The following is a 19,371-nucleotide window of genomic DNA, read 5'->3' on the forward strand; positions in this document are numbered from 1 at the left end:
GGGCTACGGGAAAGGGAACAAGGAGGAAAACAATCAAGAACGCGAGGAGCATAATAAGCTGAAGTGCTATCTAGCAGGGATAGAGGACTAATATTACAAGTGCTGTCGGAAGAGATGCGTCTTGAGTAAGCGCCGGAATGAGGTCAAGGACTCTGCTGTTTTGACTTCAGTGGGCAGGTCGTTCCACCATTTAGGGGTCAGGGATGAGAAGGAGCGGCTCTGGAGGAAGGAGAGTGGAGAGGAGGCAGAGATAGTCTTCTGGCACTGGAGGAGCGCAGTGGTCTGGAGGGGATGTATGGAGAGACGAGTGACTGAAGGTAGCTTGGTGCAGTGTGGTCAAGACAGCGGTAGGTGAGGGTCAAAGTCTTGAAATGAATGCGTGCCGGTATCGGGAGCCAGTGGAGGGAGCAGAGCAGTGGAGTAGCGTGTGCGAATCGGGGCAGAGAGAATACCAGACGAGCCGCAGAGTTCTGGATGAGCTGGAGCGGTGGGTAGTGGATGCAGGCAGGCCGGCCAGGAGGGAGCTGCAGTAGTCCAGGCGGGAGAGGACCAGTGACTGGACGAGCAGCTGAGTCGAGTAGTCGGTGAGGAAGGGACGGATCCGGCGTATGTTGCTCAGGAAGAATCTGCAGGTGCGCATCAGCGTGGTGATGTGCTGGGTGTAGGAGAGTGCAGGATTGAGGGTGACTCCTAGATTTTTAGCGGAAGAAGAAGGAGAGAGTGTGGTGGATTCCAAGGGGATCGAGATGGGGAGGTCAGCAGAAGGTGAGGAAGAGTGGGGGAAAAAGAGGAGATCTGATTTGGAGAGGTTGAGCTTGAGGTGGTGCGAGTGCATCCAGGCGGAAAAGGCAGACAAGCAGGAAGAGATGCGTGAGGGGATGAGAGGGTCAGAAGAGGGAAAAGACAGGAAGATCTGGGCATCATCAGCGTAGAAGTGGTAGGAGAAACCATGGGAAGCGATGAGGGGGCCCAGGAAGCGAGTGTAGAAAGAGAACAAGAGCGGGCCCAGGACGGAGCCTTGGGGAACACCTGTGAGGAGAGGTTGGGGGGTGGATGAGGAGCCTCGCCATGTCACTTGGTAGGACCGGTCACTGAGGTAGGAGGAGAACCAGGTGAGAGCAGTCCCAGAGATTCCAAGGTCAGCGAGGCAGGAGAGGAGGATGGAGTGATCAATGGTGTCAAATGCTGCAGAGAGGTCAATGAGGATGAGGACTGAGGAGAGGGAGGCCGCCCGAGCACAGCTGAGGGAGTCAGTGACTGCCAGCAGAGCCGTCTCAGTGGAGTGAGCTGTGCAGAAGCCGGATTGCAGAGGATCAAGGAGTGAGTGATGGGACAGAAAGTCCGAGAGCTGACGGTGGACCGCCCGCTCGAGAGTCTTGGAGAGGAAGGGAAGTAGGGAGACAGGGCGGTAGTTCTGAGGAGAGGTGGCATCAAGGGTTGGTTTCTTGGGATAACAGCAGCTTGTTTAAATGCAGAGGGGAAAGCATGTGGCTCCATTATATAAATAATATCTATATGAAATATAAATGTTGCAGGCGTGACATGGAAAAGGGAAGCTATGGATCAGAACAAGTGGAGAGGCCTCTTGGGGAGACCTTCACCCAGCTGTGGATCAATATATGATGATGATGATCTATATGTGTGTGTGTGTGTGTGTAATTAAGGTTTAAGATACCTGTGTGGTAATCGATGGACATGCACTGGAGTTACACACTCCCTGTCCTGTCGAAAATGTTGAGGCACTCTATCCAAAAATGAACAGGACACAAACACAGGGGGTTGGTACTGGTAAACACAGGCCTGCGGCACCATCCCGCTCTGTCTGCCTGACAATCAAACCACATTACCACATCTACAAGCATGGAATGAAACAACACAACAAAAGCTGTCTATTTACTTCATCGTTCGTTGTAGAGGTAGCTGATGTACATTTCGACACAGTCTCTGCAAACTCAAGAAGAAATGCTGGCCAAATCAATGTGTGAAGGTTAAAAATAAAGTAAATGAAAAGCAAAATTAAAAGTACACCCCATCACACCCCCCCAACACACCGCTCTCATTCGCCATAATTTTCTGTGGGAAACCCTGTGCTGTAAACAACACATCAGTTTTTTTTTTGATGCAATCTGCCTTTTATTTCAATGTGATTGTGTTGACTTCCCAAGATAACATACCTGGGGTTCAGAATATTCAATTTGCCGGCAGTATTCCCTCCTTCATCACCTGAGTATCTCTCTCTCCATCTTTTTAAAACTTTAAAATCTTTTTTAAAACCAACTGGGTCAGTGTTAACTTCTTTAACAAGCTTTTAAGGAGTTGAAACAATACACCAAACTGTCAATGGCCTATGCCTTTCCACATGACAAAGTGCGAAAATAATTTGACAGATTTTCATGACTCTTGGTACCCCCTTGGCCCCTTGGTCCTCCACATGCTCCATAGCATCTGTTAATCTGCAACTAACTGTGATGCAAGATTTACGACTCAATATGCATATGTGTGTGTGTGTGTGTGTGTGAGAGAGAGTGTAAGTGTTTTTATATGCTGTATCATTACTATGAAAGCCACATTCATATGCTCAAATCTTAACTAATCTGTTTGGATTTCCATCAAAATCTACAGACTTCTTTATAGGAACACATACAAATATTTTACAGGTAAAAAGTATGCCGTTTTGAATTGTCCTAATTCTTTAGTCCTTCAACAAACCAAGAAAGTAACACACACAAAATGCAAGATCATCTCCTCCTTTTTCGCTGACCTTTCATCTTGTGTACATTACAATTCGGGGTTTGAATTTGATCAGTTGAGTAACCCCAGAAGTAGTACAAAGGAAACTCTCCGGGGTTTGCAAGCTTGCACACTAGTCTCACACGACAGAGCTCAACTCAGATTTGGAATTATGTTTCAGTTTTGCACTCTCAGCTCACATACTAACTTCCCTTGCTAAGTTCACGAGCATTAAATACTGGAATATTGTTTTTCTCAATAATGTTTGTTTATTTTTCTCTCTTTGAAGAGTGTGAGGAATTTGCAAAACTGAAAATAGCACTGACAACTAGCTCTAGCTGTTAATTGCTAAAAGAAAACCCACAAGCTAAATAAGATGCCCAGCTCATTGACCTTTAAGATCTCGAAGATTTGTTTTCACAGCTTTTCTAAACGGCAGGTTTCTGAAGCACGCCTTCCACAACACAAAGAAAGCCAAAGGTGAAAAAGCTTTGAAACAGTCTTTATTACGTTGCTCTGTACAGAAATACAGTACACCCCGCAAACTGAGAAAGAAAAAGAAAAAGAGATAAGGAAGAAAATAAACAACAACCTGGCAACTGTTCGTTCAGTACATTTTGCTAGATGTAGATTTTTTTTTTTTCCACTCGACACTTGGTTCATGCATGGGTGCACTATTGTATGTATATTATAGATAGCCTTGCATGTGAGATATATACATTTGTATATATTGCACTTATAAGTTAAATCAGAGTTAAAAAGGGAAAAAATGGGAACAAATGACAAAACACATTCATAATTACATACATATACTGCAGATACAATATCATAAAAGAGATCTGCTCAGAAGTGTAAAACTTGATATAAAAGTCAATTAAAAAAATAAGATTTACAATAAGTTGACATCATGTGTTCCCAAGTTTACCATGGTGAAGTTATCCTGGGAGTCATACACTGTTACTACTCTGTACCAAGAAAACACCAGTGGCGTGGCATGATCAGGGTTCAGCTGGCTTGTCTACTATGGCTCGCTCAGTGATCTGCTCAGGGCCCAGTGTAGTAAAGCACAAGGAAGGCATGCTGAACCAGCAGGGATCCACAACCGCACTGGACGGGTCAGTGTCCCAGCCAGGCACGGAAAAGCTATGAGCTTCGCTCCCGTAGTTAAGAGCCTCAAACTGCAATTGCATTCCTGATTGCTGATTGAACTTCGTAAGCACCCGGTCCTACCTGTGCCTCACACTATGAAATGTCCTCCCAATGTCACTGAGGCAATTGGAGAAACCCTTGCTAGAATGAGCGATACAACGATTCAGATCAATTAACGGCAACTAAAAATAACGGTCACCGCTGCTGCTGTTTGTCACAGTGAAAGAGATTAGAGACGACTTGTGGTTTTTGTGCTCATCGATCCTCTAAAATAACTTCTTTGCAACACGCCAGGAGATTAAATTGTATCTTTATCATTTTGTTAATATATATATATATATATATATATGTGTGTGTGTGTGTGTGTGTGTTTCTGGTTTGTTCAACTCTATTGTGGTCATGTTTCTATATATATTTGAGCAAAGTGGGTTTCAACCCCTTGAAAAAACAGAAAGTAAAACGCATTTCAGACAAAAGTACATATACCAATAAGCACCTTTCTATATTGTATTCACAACAATGGCATTGAAACACTGAACAGAACAAAAGGGCATTAAAATAAAACAGGCAATATTACTTAAAAAAAAACTTTATTTACATTTATGAAAAGTATTAAACGGACTCACAATTGTCAGAGGCACAATTTAAAGTTTATTCTGTCTCTTAGCTGCCAGTGCTGAGGCGTGGCCCAAATGCAATCTTTGACTGCACCGATTGCAAGTTAAAAACACAGCGGTGTTGCATTCAGTGAAGTGAAGATGTGGATTTGGCATCAGATTGTGATATTAATTTGCCAAAATGTCAAAGTCAATGACTTGATTTGATCAAGCTGCTGAACTAAAAAAAATAGAGAGCGCAACGAGCCAAGGGGACACTGAGCTGCCCTGACCATCCCCGAGGTTTGTGATTCAAACACACATCTGTGGTGACTTTTAGAGGCTTATTAGCTGATTGACTATCTTGCTTGTTTATCATTTTCACACTTTCTGAGTCACAGCTTGCAGGTTAAACATTGCATGTGACAGATTAATGCCTTGTAGAGCAGTGACTTGGGTTTCTGTTCTGATGATACAGTAACTCTCTGGGTCACAGGGGAGACTAATGCACGGCAGCACCACTCTGTGTGTCTGTGCACAACCAAAGGCTTGTCAAATCACAAACCTGGTATTCCTCATACAATGGCATTGAAAACATAAGGCATATATATTAAAAAATATATGTGTGAGCGTGTGTGTATGGCAATATTTTATAATCAGGCATTATTTTATAAACTTGCTGGCACTCAATTGCTTTATTGTAGCAAAGTAATTGTACAACCGGAGGTTTAAACTCAGTGAGACAAAAACTATATAAAAAAACAATGGCAAATTTGACCACGTCAAAGCAATATACATAAAACCCTAAAGAATGAATTAAACTCTTTTAAGCAAAATAAAAAAAAAACATACTAAAGATATATACATAAGCCAGTGCATTAAAATCAACATATTCCTTACAGAACAATCCCTGTCATCTGAGTTTCACATCAGCGAGGCGTAGGACAGGCAAGTCAATCAGTCTCATTATTCTCATCTTATAAGTTAAATGTCCAGACAAAGCAAGAAAATCAGTCTTAAAAATCAGAGAAATCTGGATGGAATCTGGTGGACATTTATAAGGAATCATAGCTGTATGTACTAGCAGGCAAAAAACAACAACAAAAACATATATTTATTCATATTTATTATTAAAAAGATATTTATTTTCCGCTGCCCCAGTCTTCTTTTCACTGTATATACGCACACAATAATTAGGAACAGTCCAGCTGAAGACAATTACACACATTTAAAGCGGCTCTGACTCAAACCCCATAATCAGTATAATCAGTAGAAGTGATACAGGAGAGAAAATTCTGTCTGCAGGAGGTGGTCTGAGAGGAAGCGTGTGCTGCCTTTCCTTAGGTTTTGTATGGCTGATAAACTGCTAATTGGTAAAACAGGCTAATTTGTGTGATTAATACTTTCTGACTGAGGTTGGTCTCGGGAAAGGAGAAGCTGCTGGGCTCTGCTGTTCCACACAGGCCTCAATGGGCTTTAGCAACACACACACGCAGTAAAAGACTGGCAAGGACAAAAACAGGCACAACAGAACCACAGGAGGCACCTCATTGGTCCCGGCCCGCCTGGCACTGGCCGTTGCTGGGGCCTCCCTGGCTGTGGAGGCTGGCAGCCTGCAGTTCGGCTCTCTTTCCATCTGCTTTTGTCCCAGGCTGACTTACAAATAATCAGAAAAAAATAAAAACTCACTGTCCTTTCTCCTTTCTGCTCCACATTATAGGAACTATACCTCCTGAACCAGCCAGCCACTGATGGACTCCCTGTGTGGATGGTTCAGTAACATTTTCACTTGACCCCAGTGTGCAGACGTGAAGAGAGCGATGCTGCAGGGGGCAAGATACACACCAGCTGTTAATGCTCTCCGTAGCACCTCCATACAATTACATAGGTAAAGGTACCCTTATCTATATCTACATCTATTTCTATATACATATATATATATATATATATATCGTTGTAAAATAGATAGATAAACATACATATATATATATATATATATATATATATATATATATATATATATATATATAGATATAGATATGGATACATATATAGATGCAAATGGCATGAGATGGGAGCGGAGGCGGCACTATTTGAGCAGCAGGCGGTGCTCCCCGCGGGCGATGTGTGAGGAGAACTCGTAGCGGTCCTGGCTGCGGTAGCCACACACGTTGCACTCGAAGGGGTCCCGGAAGCCATGGCAGCCCATGTGGATGGTGAACATGACGTAGTCCAGGAAGAGCACGCGGCAGTGCTCACAACGGTACGCCCCAACCACCTCGCCCTCGCCATTCACCACGCGCAGGGCCTCGTGTGGCGATGGGGCACCTGGTGGCTTCAGGGTGACCTCATAGGGCCGGGCGGCGGCCAGATCCTTCAGGGAGTGGTGCGGGTGCGGGTGTGGGTGCGGGTGCGCGTGGGGGTGCGGGTGTGGTGCGGGGTGGTGCAGCCCGTTGCGGGGCCGGGGAATGAGCAAGTGGCCCAGGTTATACAGGGCGTGGCCGTGGGCGACACGCTCCTCTGGGTGGTTGCTGTCCACCGCGTCCGGGGAGCCTTGTCCGCTGTGGCTGGGCGAGGGGCAGCGGTTGGAGGGCTGCCGTTTGACCCGGGGATGTGGCTGGTGGCCGCCGCTCTCGGACTCGTGCCCGTTGGCCATCTCAGCACGGGTCAGGGGGATGGGGTAGGCACTGCTGATGACCGGGACCATGTCCGGAGGGGGGGGCCCGGTGGGTGTCTGGATCAGGGTATGCATGCTCTCCGAGCTCAAGTACCCCAGTGCTGGATCCATCATGCCCCTCTGGATCAGCTCGTTCTCCTTGCTGCCGAACATCAGGTTGCTGCTGTAGCTGATGTCTAAGCACAGCCGCTTGTCACCTGTGCAGTGGCACATACACAAGAAAGTTAAAAGGGCATCCGAAACTCAGCTGGGGAAGCTGTCCTGGCTGTCCAGAGGCCGCAAAAGCAAAAGCTGGCTGGCTGGCTGACGACGCCACAGCAGGCAGAGGAAATGAGCAGCAAGCGGAGAGCAGAGCAGGTTTTTCGCCGATCACAAAAGAACGAGAAGATGGAACGAACAAAACAAAACAAAACAAAAAAAAGAACCGCGGACTGGAAATATCAGGGCTCGTGTGGAAAGCTGGAAGGCACGTGCGAGCGTTTTACCGTAACAGATATTGCTAAAAATCAGTCACCTTTCTTGCAACTGAGTGTGAGTCAGAGAGGAGGCCCGAGAGCCCTTGACTGCAGTCTCACCACAGGTGCTGCAGCACTGAGCCCGCTTACATTTTCTTTTATTCCTTCTCGTTTTTTGTTACGAGAGCTGTGGTCGAAAATATTACCTTGTTCTGTTTTTTTTCTCTCTCTTTCATCCTGTGGTTGTCATATTGGAAGACTTCAGTTTATCTGACACACGATATGCTGCTGCTCGGATGACATGGTGGGTGCAAAAACATATTTCTGCATTTCTGCAAAACCAAACCAAAAAAAGAAAACGCACCCCAAAAAACTAAACAAAACAAAATACAAAACCTAAGGGGAAAGAACCCTTGATCTATATGGGCAAGTAGAGTCTGTATAGATTTCCACAGTACAAACACAGGGCAAGTTAGCATGACTAAGAGCCTGCATTTCTCACACAGTACCGTTGACATTTTTAATTACACTGTTTCACTCTATGTCAATCGTCACGTGTCATGTGGGCAGATTCAAAAATGCATCGTCAGATTAAGATTTATTAAGTAACCCAAAGCATCCCATTCGGTTCTGCATCACACTGTGTGTGCTGACATACACAGTCACTTTAGCAGTGAACCACCCAGGCAGAATATACGACTTTTAAATGAAATGCAATTGTGTCTGTGTGTGTGTATCCAGCAGTGAGTGCACTTTGTCGAACAAGTCTACCATTATCTAACAGGTCACTGAATGTTTGCAAGTGTTCAGAGAAGCAACAAGCTTTGAAACCTCCCCTATTGTAAGAACACACTGAAACAAACTGTATAGCAGACAAACAGCAGCCCTGATCAGCGACTAAAGTACTTTAAAATGCATGGACAGGTTGCATACTCCAGCAATTGTGTGACCGACAATACAAAGCAACGAGCCACGGGCAAATCTGAAGAATCCTGAGAATCTTACCGCACTTAGTTAACTAATTTTTCAATTTTTAAAAACCTCCCTCCTGCTTGGAGGTTCGCAAGGTACTATGGGTACGAATTGACAAACGTGCAACATTCACTACTTACTAGGTGCTACTTTCACTCTGAAGACGTTCTTTGCCAAGGCTGCAATCCTGGGCCTGAGTTAAAAGTCACACAGGCCAAGTGCTCCGGAACAGGGGTAAGGGGAAACGTTACGCACTGTAACTATACATTTAATATTGCACAAGCATTGACTCTCCCTCTCCCTCTCTCCCTCCCTCTCTCTCTCTCTCTCTCACTCTCACTGAAACACAGAACCCTCACTACCCCAATCTCGCTGTGGTCCAACTGGTCTGCTTGCCTGCCTGCCTCCACAACCTCCCCCCCCTCATCTGTTCCCCTTCATACTGAAAGCTAATTCTGCTCCACTGGCCACAAAGCTGGGCCCTCCATCTCTCTCAGTTCTATTATTAGCCTGTCTGTGTTAAGGGGGTCATCAGTCACTCTTCTGCACAGCTGCAGCAATGTACCCCGACCTCAGAGAGAGAGTAGGCAAAGGCAGGCTGCACACACCCGACCACAGGAGCACACCACTTGAAAGACTCTTTACTTAACGAAGGCCTCGATTTCAAGTCATTCTGGTCTGCAAATGCGCTCTGCAGACAGGGGGCCATTAGCGAGTGCCACTTCCACCCAGTGACAATCCGATGTGAGTAAAGTAATCAGCAAAACCAACAGTTTCCATTGCAGCCAGTTCACCCTGAGTGGGGCGCAGGCAACATTTCCTGAAAAATATGAACACCAGCAAGATTCTACTGCATTACAAATCATGAGACCGATGTGTGCAGAAGTCCAGCCCTGGGACCTGCAGCAACACACTGACCTGCCTCTGCAGAGGGCTGCAATGCTGCCAACCCCTGCACATAGAAGTGACACACACATAAAAACACCCACAAACACAAGATAATCTATTCCATGATTACGAATCATTACATTCTCAGTACTTAGTCACTGGAAACAACTGAACAGAAGACTCCGAAACAACCAAACCATCCACTCTAAAACTGCTTGTTCACTGCAACTACTTACATTACTACTACTGCTATTAATAATAATAATAATAATAATAATAATAATAATATTGTGAGTACATGAGAGCTGAACTGAAATTATGCTGTACAATATCAGGATACAGTAATACAGAGTTGTGTTGCAGAGTGTTACAAAGATTGCAGCATTTTATCATAACTCCACTCCACTAGATCCTCGTCTACAGATTCTCAATTAACTAATTTACTTAATTTCACCAATTAAAACTATTAAGAACCTGTGTACATTCACGCTCCAGCGCAAATATATATTACGCGTTTCACATAAGCATTATGATGTTCACTTTTTCTCCAATAAATTAAGTATGTTTCTTGTGACATCAGTGAAGGCGCCCCGCATTTAAGGTTTATTAAAACTATTGTAGCGCCAGCAATTTTTGAAACTCACATATGTATATGTATATATACATATATATTGTTTTTTGTTTTTTTCTGAAAAATATATATATAAATATACATATATATATATATATATATATATATATATAATAAACTACAGATTTAAAATAATCACATTCGTATCCCCAATAAAGAGTAAATTTTAGTTACACACTTTATCAAAAAGTGTCATTACCTAATTAATGAATACCTAATTAGTGATTGATCGGTGTTCCCAGTGCCTGACATTGATCTCATCACCTCAGGTTTTGAAGAACATCCTACAAACTCACACAAAAACTGTAATTTTCAGAAAAAATAAAACAAAAAAAAGAAGTGCAGTTATGACTCATATTTCACACATCTGCTAAAATAACCTTAAAAATATTTTTCACAGAAACTTAAAAAATATCACACTTTGCACAATTAACCCTACAATATTGATAGTTTTTCTCACCTCTCCTCAACCTGTATCTTTTATCTTTACACACAAAATCACCTTCACACTGTAGCAAGGTGATATTGTATCTGTACATTTACACTGTCAGTACATGTGGCTACAACATCACACGTAAAAGCAGCGGCTTTTGATGATGTATTTCAGCGACATCATCAGAACCTCAGAGCCACTCCATGTTCTTAGAACACCCTCGTAACACCCCCTGTACTAATTCCTTCAGTGTGAGATGAGACATACTCACCTGTATTTATGTGTTTGTTTCTTTTTAAATGCTTTTATTTGCATTTTGTATTATATCAGAGCAAGGCTGGGCTGTGACCTGAGGTTCACTAATAACACATCACTCAAGAAGAGAAACCTATATGGTGAGCAAACTTCTCACTCACTGTTATCACTGTTATCTAACAGCCCAATAAACACACTAATTAACATCATAAAATGTAAGCAATTCAGGCTGAAAAAGTAGAAACTCAAAGGAAGCTGCACAAAGAAATCTCCCTTTAAGGAATTAAACAAGAGGTAGTCACACTTGTTTTTTTCCCCACTAAATTAATCTTGTTCACTGCATTCTACATTTTCTATAAACTATATATATATATATATATATATATATATATATATATATATACATACACGTGTGCATACTTATTTAGTCATACTTCTATATTATGATTTTTTACATTGCAAAAAAATACATTTATACATTCAAACATATATATATATATATATATATATATAAATTATACTGAATATATACTATACTATTTAAAAATGTACACTTTCTACAATATGATTTAAACAGGCAAACTTTTAAAAACTTGCCGTTATTTTTACTGCCAAAGAACAAAGCAGAATAATACCACAAGTATTCAATATGAGTTTTAAAAATATACATCAAAAACCACAGGTTCTGCATCGATCATAAATAGCCCGCGCAACACGTTTATTGCAGAAGTATTCCTGGAAAAGACATCCATAATTATACCGCCTATCAGTAACGAGTCAATGCACCAGGGGCAGAGGAACCTTCTTCTGCACTGTCAAGGCCCTGCCATTAGAAACCTGTTTCTATGGAGATCAAAGCCCAGCTAATGTCAGAAATAGCTTGGAATACATCAATTTGACAGCATACATGTATCGTGGATACGCACTCTGGTGCATGTGTGTTTAAAGATAAGCCCGGGCACACTGCAAGGTAGCATGCAACAGGTGGCTCAGCTTCTGAGGTCCAACACCGACTTCCACACCCTTAGCCCAGTAAAAAAATCCTCTACCAGGCTGAAACGAGGGACAAAGCCCACTGTAAGGCAGAAGAAACTTTATTAAATGAATTTTGTATTGTATCGGTTTGTTTTCCTTTTTTTATTTTACTGTATAAATGAATGGTGACCCAAATATTAATGAAATAATAATAATAATAACAATAATAATAATAAAATAAGACATTTAAAACAATACATTTATACATCCATTTCCTAATGTGTATTTTTTTTTTAGCATTGTTGCACCCTACCCCAAACCCAAAATCTAAATAAAATAATTAAATAAATATATTGAGTTAATTGATATATTCCCAACAGGCACCAAAGACACGGGTCCAGATACCCACAGCCCAGCCCAGCCCTACACTTCGCTCTCGATGCTGACAGCAGGTCATCAAAGACTGGGCTGGTAACACAAGGGGACAGCATTCGCTCTGCATTGCTCACATCGACCGGCTCCTTCTGCCAGGAGCGATGATGTCAGGGCTGGAGCTGGGGATCTAGGCCCTGCAGGTGAGGCCCGAAAGTGAGGATGTCCGTGGCTTTGCTTGTTTGTTTATTTCGTTTATTTTTTTTAATATGAAAAGCCGCTGGAAAGCATCCAAGCCACTTCAGTGCAGGTTTCAGTGGGGATCTCAACTGATATAAGAACAGCAAGACTGCAGGTTGAAGCAGCTCCCTCTAAATTGTATTATAGCAACGACCAGCTGACAGGAAATTACACAGAAACAGCTTTAAACAGGGGGGAGGCCAGGACAACACAGCACAGCACAGTTATTCTCTGCGTTTTCCTTCAATATAAATATCTGATAATCCGCAAGTATCCTTGTAACCCGGGGAAAGGGCACCTGCTAAGGAAAAATTTAAATAGGCTCCTGATTTTCTGAAACTGAAATTGTCGAAGTCTGGATCTAATATGAGAATTGCTTGGTGTTCAAAGGAAAAAATATATATATAAATACATATATATAATTTTATTCCTCAAAATAAACACCCACTGAATTCCTGCTTGATATTTTAAATGACTTAATTTTTTATTTCAAAAATTAGAAATTGGAGATTTTGCACCGGAGCTTGGAAACTAAATAAAATAACATAGATAGATAGATAGATAGATAGATAGATAGATAGAACTATAGACAGACAGACAGATAAGATATTAATGCTAACTGTGCTCTCACATTCCTGGAGGGCCACAGTGTGTTCTGGTTTTCATTCCATTTGGAACATTTATATATATATATATTTTTTTTTTCCAGTTTTAACAACCTTGTAACCTTGTTTTAACTTTCGATAGATTAATGTGTAACATGAGTTACACGTGTGGAATTGAAAAAAACACAAAGAAACGTGATTGAGAGCTCCAAATGGAACAAAAAACCAAACCTAAAACAAGACATGCGACCTGTCACATGACTGGCAGAATAACTCAATTATTCCAGTTCATAATCTAACCAGACTATCTGAGTGACTGGGACCTGTGTGGGGTGGCTTGGGTGGAAGATAATACTGCAGACACTGTGACCCAGCGATCCCACATCATTCCTGGGAGGTTCTCACAGGAATGTCTTCAGCCACCTCAGTCAGGAAAAGCCCCTGCATCACACTCTGTCACACACAATTCTGACATCTTCCACACCTTGAAGCCTGCAGCCCCTTTTGTGTCTGCACACAAGTCTCACCAGTGGTGTAGTCGACGGCATATGCAGGCATACACCGTACACCCACAAATTTTGAAGGGAATTTTGCGTTTGCCCACTTAACTTTGCATTTGCTCATGTAACTTTGCATATACCCATGAATAATTTTTGTATACCCTCCTAAAATTCCTATAATACATTCTGTCCAGAAACTGTCAGCACTACCCCACCTAATGCAGACCTGATCTAAAGGCCCTGCTGCAAAGCTGTGCAAAACCAGCCTTAACCTGTGGATCCCATTAAATAAATACCATTACAATCCATAAAAGATAAATAAATAAAAATTAACCATTTAACAAGCAGAATTTGGGGAAATAAATAAATAAATCTACATGCTCTTTACAGATGAAGACATCCCATATATTATCCTGACATTACCAGGAATGTAACTTTAAAATTACACATTAATTTAAATATTAATTTAAATATTAATTAACTTACAACCGAAAAAATATATATTATTAAAATCTCTGCATTTTAAAACATCACCATAATTACTATGACCCCACATCACTGAAAACCATAGATTATATATATGCATATATGCATACATTAAATTAAATATCAGTGCCCTAACAGGAGTAAAATCTGGTTCAAACAGTATAAAATAAGCACACAGAGATGCATCACCAAACCGGCACATGAAGCTCGGAGCCACTGTGAAATGGTTCACAGATGTACACCAAGTGAAACACTAATACACAAGAATGCAAGCAAGAGCCATACTAGCACGCCATAAAAACATAACCTGCAGATTAGAAACACTCACACATTGAAGATAGAAAAAAAATCCCCAGCACCGAATGGCAAACACTCCTTCAATTAATTAAAAATAAGGCAGAAAAAACAACGGAAAACAGAAGACCAAACATTAAAGACTACTGTGCACTATCAATGCAATCGACTTTTTAAAATATAAATTATTATTCTAACAATAATACTTAAAAGAACAAAGAACAAAGAAAGACCAGTACCTGCATTTTTTTTAAGACTTGATTCTTTTTGCGATTTTTTGAGTTTCTTCTTGCATTTTATTTTTTTTAATTCAAGGTACTCTCGACAGTATAGTAGGTGTGTGCTTTATATGGTAAAGAGTTACCACAAAGGATGACAATGCACTGAGAGCAAGCAGTCGCAAGAAATGCCTAAACGCACACAGAAGCTTTGATCAACACACTCGGCTCCCACAGTCATTTTACTGCATTCGAGAGTGGAAACATTATCTCAACAGAAACTTGCAAACCGATAAACAATTCTGCATTTTCAGCACAGAAAATGCCCATGTACATTGTTGCAAAGGTTGGTTTTACTGTTTTCTTTCTTTCTTTCTTTTTCTTTTCAACTGGCTCCCATCACTCTTTCAACCTTGCCCCCCCTCCCCTTACCCTCCCTCCTCTACCCCCCCACTCTCTCTTTCACACACACACTCGCACTCTGCCTCAAACCTCCACATTCCCCTCCTCCTGATCTACATACTTCCTATTCCTGACCCTAAAGTCTCACCTCAGGATGGATGAAAAATAAACAAGCAAACAAACATAATAAATAAATGCATAAATAAATAACTTACCGATGAATTTCTGAGGCATCGAACTCTTCCTTTTCGCCACGTTGCTTGCCAGTCTGTCCAGTACCAGGGCCCTCTCTGTCCCCATCTGTGCCCTGGGAGCCTTGCCTTCTTCAGATTCTGTTGCAGATAAGGGATGTGTCAGCAGCTTTCACAGCACCGATATTACTTTCTACTGAAAACAGCAAGATCTCAGGGCAGCAAGAAGAGAACCTGCAGGGCAAGACCAGCAACTGACTGGCTTTCCTCATTGAGCCTTTTTAAGTTTGTTTGTTTGTTTGTATGTTCTGTTCTGTTCTGTTTTGTTATCTTTTTCCGTGTGAGTGAGTGTGTGTGTGTCTGTGTGTCTTCACGCCTCCACGTTAATATCAACAATCATAACGCTATCACTACTCTGCACAAAATAAAACAAAAACTAGAAAAATAAAAAGTTTTCGCTCCTATCTCTTGTTGGAAGGAAGTCGATTGAGGACTGACGTAAGTCAATATATGTCTTTTTTTTTCCAGCAGTTGAGATGTTCATGTTGTGGCCAGTGTGGAAGACGACAGAGAGAGAGAGAGAGAGAGAGAGAGAGAGAGAGAGAGAGTGAGAGAGAGAGAGTGAGAAAGAAAGAGAGAGACATCCTGTGGTACTAGGAGCCTCAGAGGGGGGACCCAGTCTGCTGCGCCCACAGAGGAGGAAGTCTGAGAGGCTCTGGATGGCTGTGCACGGAGAGGCAGAACAGGCAGACAATCTGCCCAAAGACACACAGCTGCTTCATGCACATCTGCATGTACTCTGAGCAACATGGAAATGGTGCTTGTCAGGTTCTTATCGCACACACACACATACAGACACAGATACACACACACACACACACACACACACACACACACACACTCAGTTTATTATTATTAATATTATTATTACTGGCAGTCCCTTGTCAGCTCAGGAATGGAGTGGGGAGCATTTTGAAAGAAGAGGAGAAGAAGGAGGAGAAAAGTTTTGTCTGTTTCTGATTGATGAATTCTGAAGAAAGCCCCTATCGATCGTCTTGCAGGGAACTCAAACACATTTTAAGACCAATGGTGATAAATTTAGGCAGCTTTTACACCTATATATATGAATCTGTCCATCCTTCTATTTATATATTTATATATATATATATATATATATATATATATATATATATATATACACACATACATAAAACCTGCAATATTAAAATAAGTGCATGCAAGCACAGAAGAATCATCACATTTAACCACAACCCTACACTGGCTATGGTCTTCATATGAGCCTTTGCACATGCAGAGTAATATCACAGAATGTGGCTTCTGATGTTAGTATGGTGAGGCTATCTCTCCCTCTCTCTCTCTAATTATGAATGTATTCTTCTCAAGAACGCTATCTTGCTTGTCTACACCTTTACAATGTTATACTGTTGATTTTATCTGCAGCATTGTGCTTGTGTCCCCACCCACATCAAGACCCCCCTGCACCAGTGACAAAGGGACCCTGGGAACAGAGAGAAACAAAACTAGAGTTAATTACGAACAACGTAATTAAAATAACTCGCTTTTATAATTCTTTGTCTCTCCGCTTGGCTGCTGTTGCTTATGCCGGCAACCTGACTGATGCAAAGCCAGATGAATTATACTTGAATAGCTTAACAAAAGACATTAATTAAATCTTCTCAGATGAAGTTTGCCCAGGAATGTGTCTATCTTGTCTATGTATTTGGAATCCAGGTCGCTTCCACCCCGGAATACACAGGATAGAAACATTTGGAGGCTCTGGCTTCTAAAGGGGTTAAAGGGGCAGCACCAGAGTGTAGCTACTTTAAATTCGATACTACAAAATGCCCCCTTTACTCCCTCCTCTTAAAATCCAGTTAAAATGGCATGCCTAACTGTGCCTAAGAGTGGAGGAGAGTTAAAAATCATATTTTTTTCCAGAGTATCTATGTTGTCTGTGTTTGCATCCTTGAACTGTTTGAGACTCTCTGCACTGTAGCCGGAGATGCCTGTATGTGGGGCAGCAGCCTCTTTCCTGTGTAATGTCTGTATGACTCTGGAACGCACTGACAGCGACCTATTGTAAACTGAGAGCGATGAGCCTGGCGGGGATGCACGCACTCTGAACAGGCTCCACATTAAAAATAAAGACCTGACAGAGCAATTGTCAGACTGACTGACGGACAGTTTGAAGCTGAGTGACTGATTGACTTAACTGAGAGGTGCAGGGGGAGGAAGACAATTAGCTCTGGCACAAAACCGCACCCCCAACCCCCCCTCACGATGACAGGCACAAGCTCCTCCACCGAGGAAGACATGCAAATTGATATTGTTCTCAAACTTAACGAACATCACGAACAGAAAACGTTGAGGTGTGGAGAAGGTGGGGGGGTGGAGGAGGTCAATAGAGATGAAACCGCAGTTGCTGAGTATAGAGATCAGACAGGCAACGCTTCCTGTGTCAGCTCTCATGTGGTTGAAAAGGGATGGAGCGAGGAGCGGGGAGGTGAGGTATTGTGCAACCAGAGAGCTTTATCAGATGGAGAGATCGGAGTACGGAGGAGCGCTGCAGACATCTGCCTTGCGTGTTCAAACCCTCGGGCTTGGGGCTGGGGGGGAGCCTGAGCAGCCGAAGCTCAGTCTGCTTCCTTTGAGGGCCCTTCTTGTCTGAGGTGCCGAACGATGCCCGCAAGATAACTCGAAGGCCAGTGTGATATCACTTCTGGGACTGCCACCCAAGTTCCAGAGAGCTGCAAGCAGAGGGCTGGCCCTCGTTCACCCACACACCGCCCCTGCTACTGTTCCCTCTGAAATGCCTGGCTTGTGCCTCCCTATGCACCCTTACAGTTCATCCACATATACTAATAAAAAAAAAGAAAACATAAATGAATCTAAATAAATAAATAAACTGAAATAAACAGGCACTCAACTTCATCTCAACGTTTTCATCTCAACTTCAGCCCATGACCTACATGAGAGTAAATCAGGTTAACTGCTCCGTGTTTCACTGTGACCATGACCTGTGACATCTGACAGCAGCAGACTGAGACACCCCTAATATGTCTATTGATGAAGCAGCTCGGTCCTCTCACTGTCAAGGACACAAAGGGGCCGTATGCATGCATTTTTGCTGTCGCTTTAACTCCTGTATTTCATTAATAAGGAATAAAAAAAAAAAGGCAATACAAAATCGAAGAGTTTGTGTTGAGGCTGTGTGCCGTGTGTGGGGGTGTGTGTGTGCAGTGTGTGTGATGTGTCGGGGTCGTACCTCCTTCGCAGGCTCCTTTGCTCTGGATGTAGACGTGACACCTCTCCTTGTGCTCCTCCAGAGAGCTGCGCTGCTTGTAACTCCTCCCACAGTAGTTACACTTGTAGGGCTTCTCCACTGCAAAAATCAATCAATCAGTGATCAGTGATATATGATATATATACACACACAAAAAAAAATATTGCATCTGTAAATAATAATACAATAAAAAATACATCAATAAAAATCTCATTGAAGGTGTGAAAAATATTCTTCACTAACACCGCCACCCCTTCCCGACCACTGAGTCAAGATAAAGTCATAATGGTTCGCAGTCACACAGCAGGCACATTGGAGTGTGGTCTGAATTACATAATGCCCCATAGCGAGCTGAAATCAAAGCAAGCACACTCCTCTCCACCGTGCACTGAGGTAGTCAGGCAAACAGTGCCCAGACTCACACATCTGTGGGCTGCAGGGCCACCAGCAGGCATGGGGGAAGAACAAGCACACCCCACCCCCCCATCCTCCAAAGTCTCTGTGTCCCTGCTGATTGCTCTGACACCCCTGAGCATTACTGCCCTGGTCTCGCTGCGCATTGTGCCTCAAGCTTGCTGGGTCTTCTGAGAACGCTTGATTGTAAGGGCTGATAGCAATCTCTTGCTTCGGGGGGGGGGAAACACACCAAAAAAAGGTTGCTGAACTAACACATACAATTTGATGTTTTCTTTTAAGGAGATAGGAGGGTTTCCATCTGTGCCCTGGTCTGGTCTAATGAATGCAGTCACATGTGAATCACACACATATATTTATTTTACACACCTATAGACTTAAGAGTAACAAACTCTAAAATCAGAGGGCACCGGTGCTACGGGAGGAGGTACTCCGACAGGGCTTGCCTTGGCTATGTTGGTAGACACCACTGTAGCTGCACTAATGACACTAATACACTGATTATCACAGCAGCCACACACTCTTCCTAAGTCAGTGAGCACCAGAGGTATTTGAGGAGAACTTGTTTCCCTTGTTCAACAGGT

General features: G+C 42.6%; 1 protein-coding gene across 4 annotated transcripts in view; it reads right to left on the reverse strand.

Moving 5' to 3' along the window:
* Window positions 1-3,215: 3,215 nt before the first annotated feature.
* Window positions 3,216-19,371, reverse strand: part of LOC136745641 (zinc finger protein Aiolos) — a 34,051-nt gene continuing 17,895 nt past the window's right edge. For all 4 annotated transcript variants that reach the window (XM_066698853.1, XM_066698852.1, XM_066698855.1 and 1 more), the window contains exons 6-8: window positions 18,356-18,472; window positions 15,094-15,210; window positions 3,216-7,349 (exon numbers count right to left, since the gene is read on the reverse strand). In XM_066698853.1, the coding sequence (XP_066554950.1) occupies window positions 6,565-7,349; window positions 15,094-15,210; window positions 18,356-18,472 (1,019 nt within the window). In that variant the 3' untranslated portion in view covers window positions 3,216-6,564. The remainder of the gene's footprint in view (window positions 7,350-15,093; window positions 15,211-18,355; window positions 18,473-19,371) is intronic.

Source organism: Amia ocellicauda, chromosome 3 (genome assembly GCF_036373705.1).
Source record: "Amia ocellicauda isolate fAmiCal2 chromosome 3, fAmiCal2.hap1, whole genome shotgun sequence".
In the NCBI taxonomy this organism is placed as follows: domain Eukaryota; kingdom Metazoa; phylum Chordata; class Actinopteri; order Amiiformes; family Amiidae; genus Amia; species Amia ocellicauda.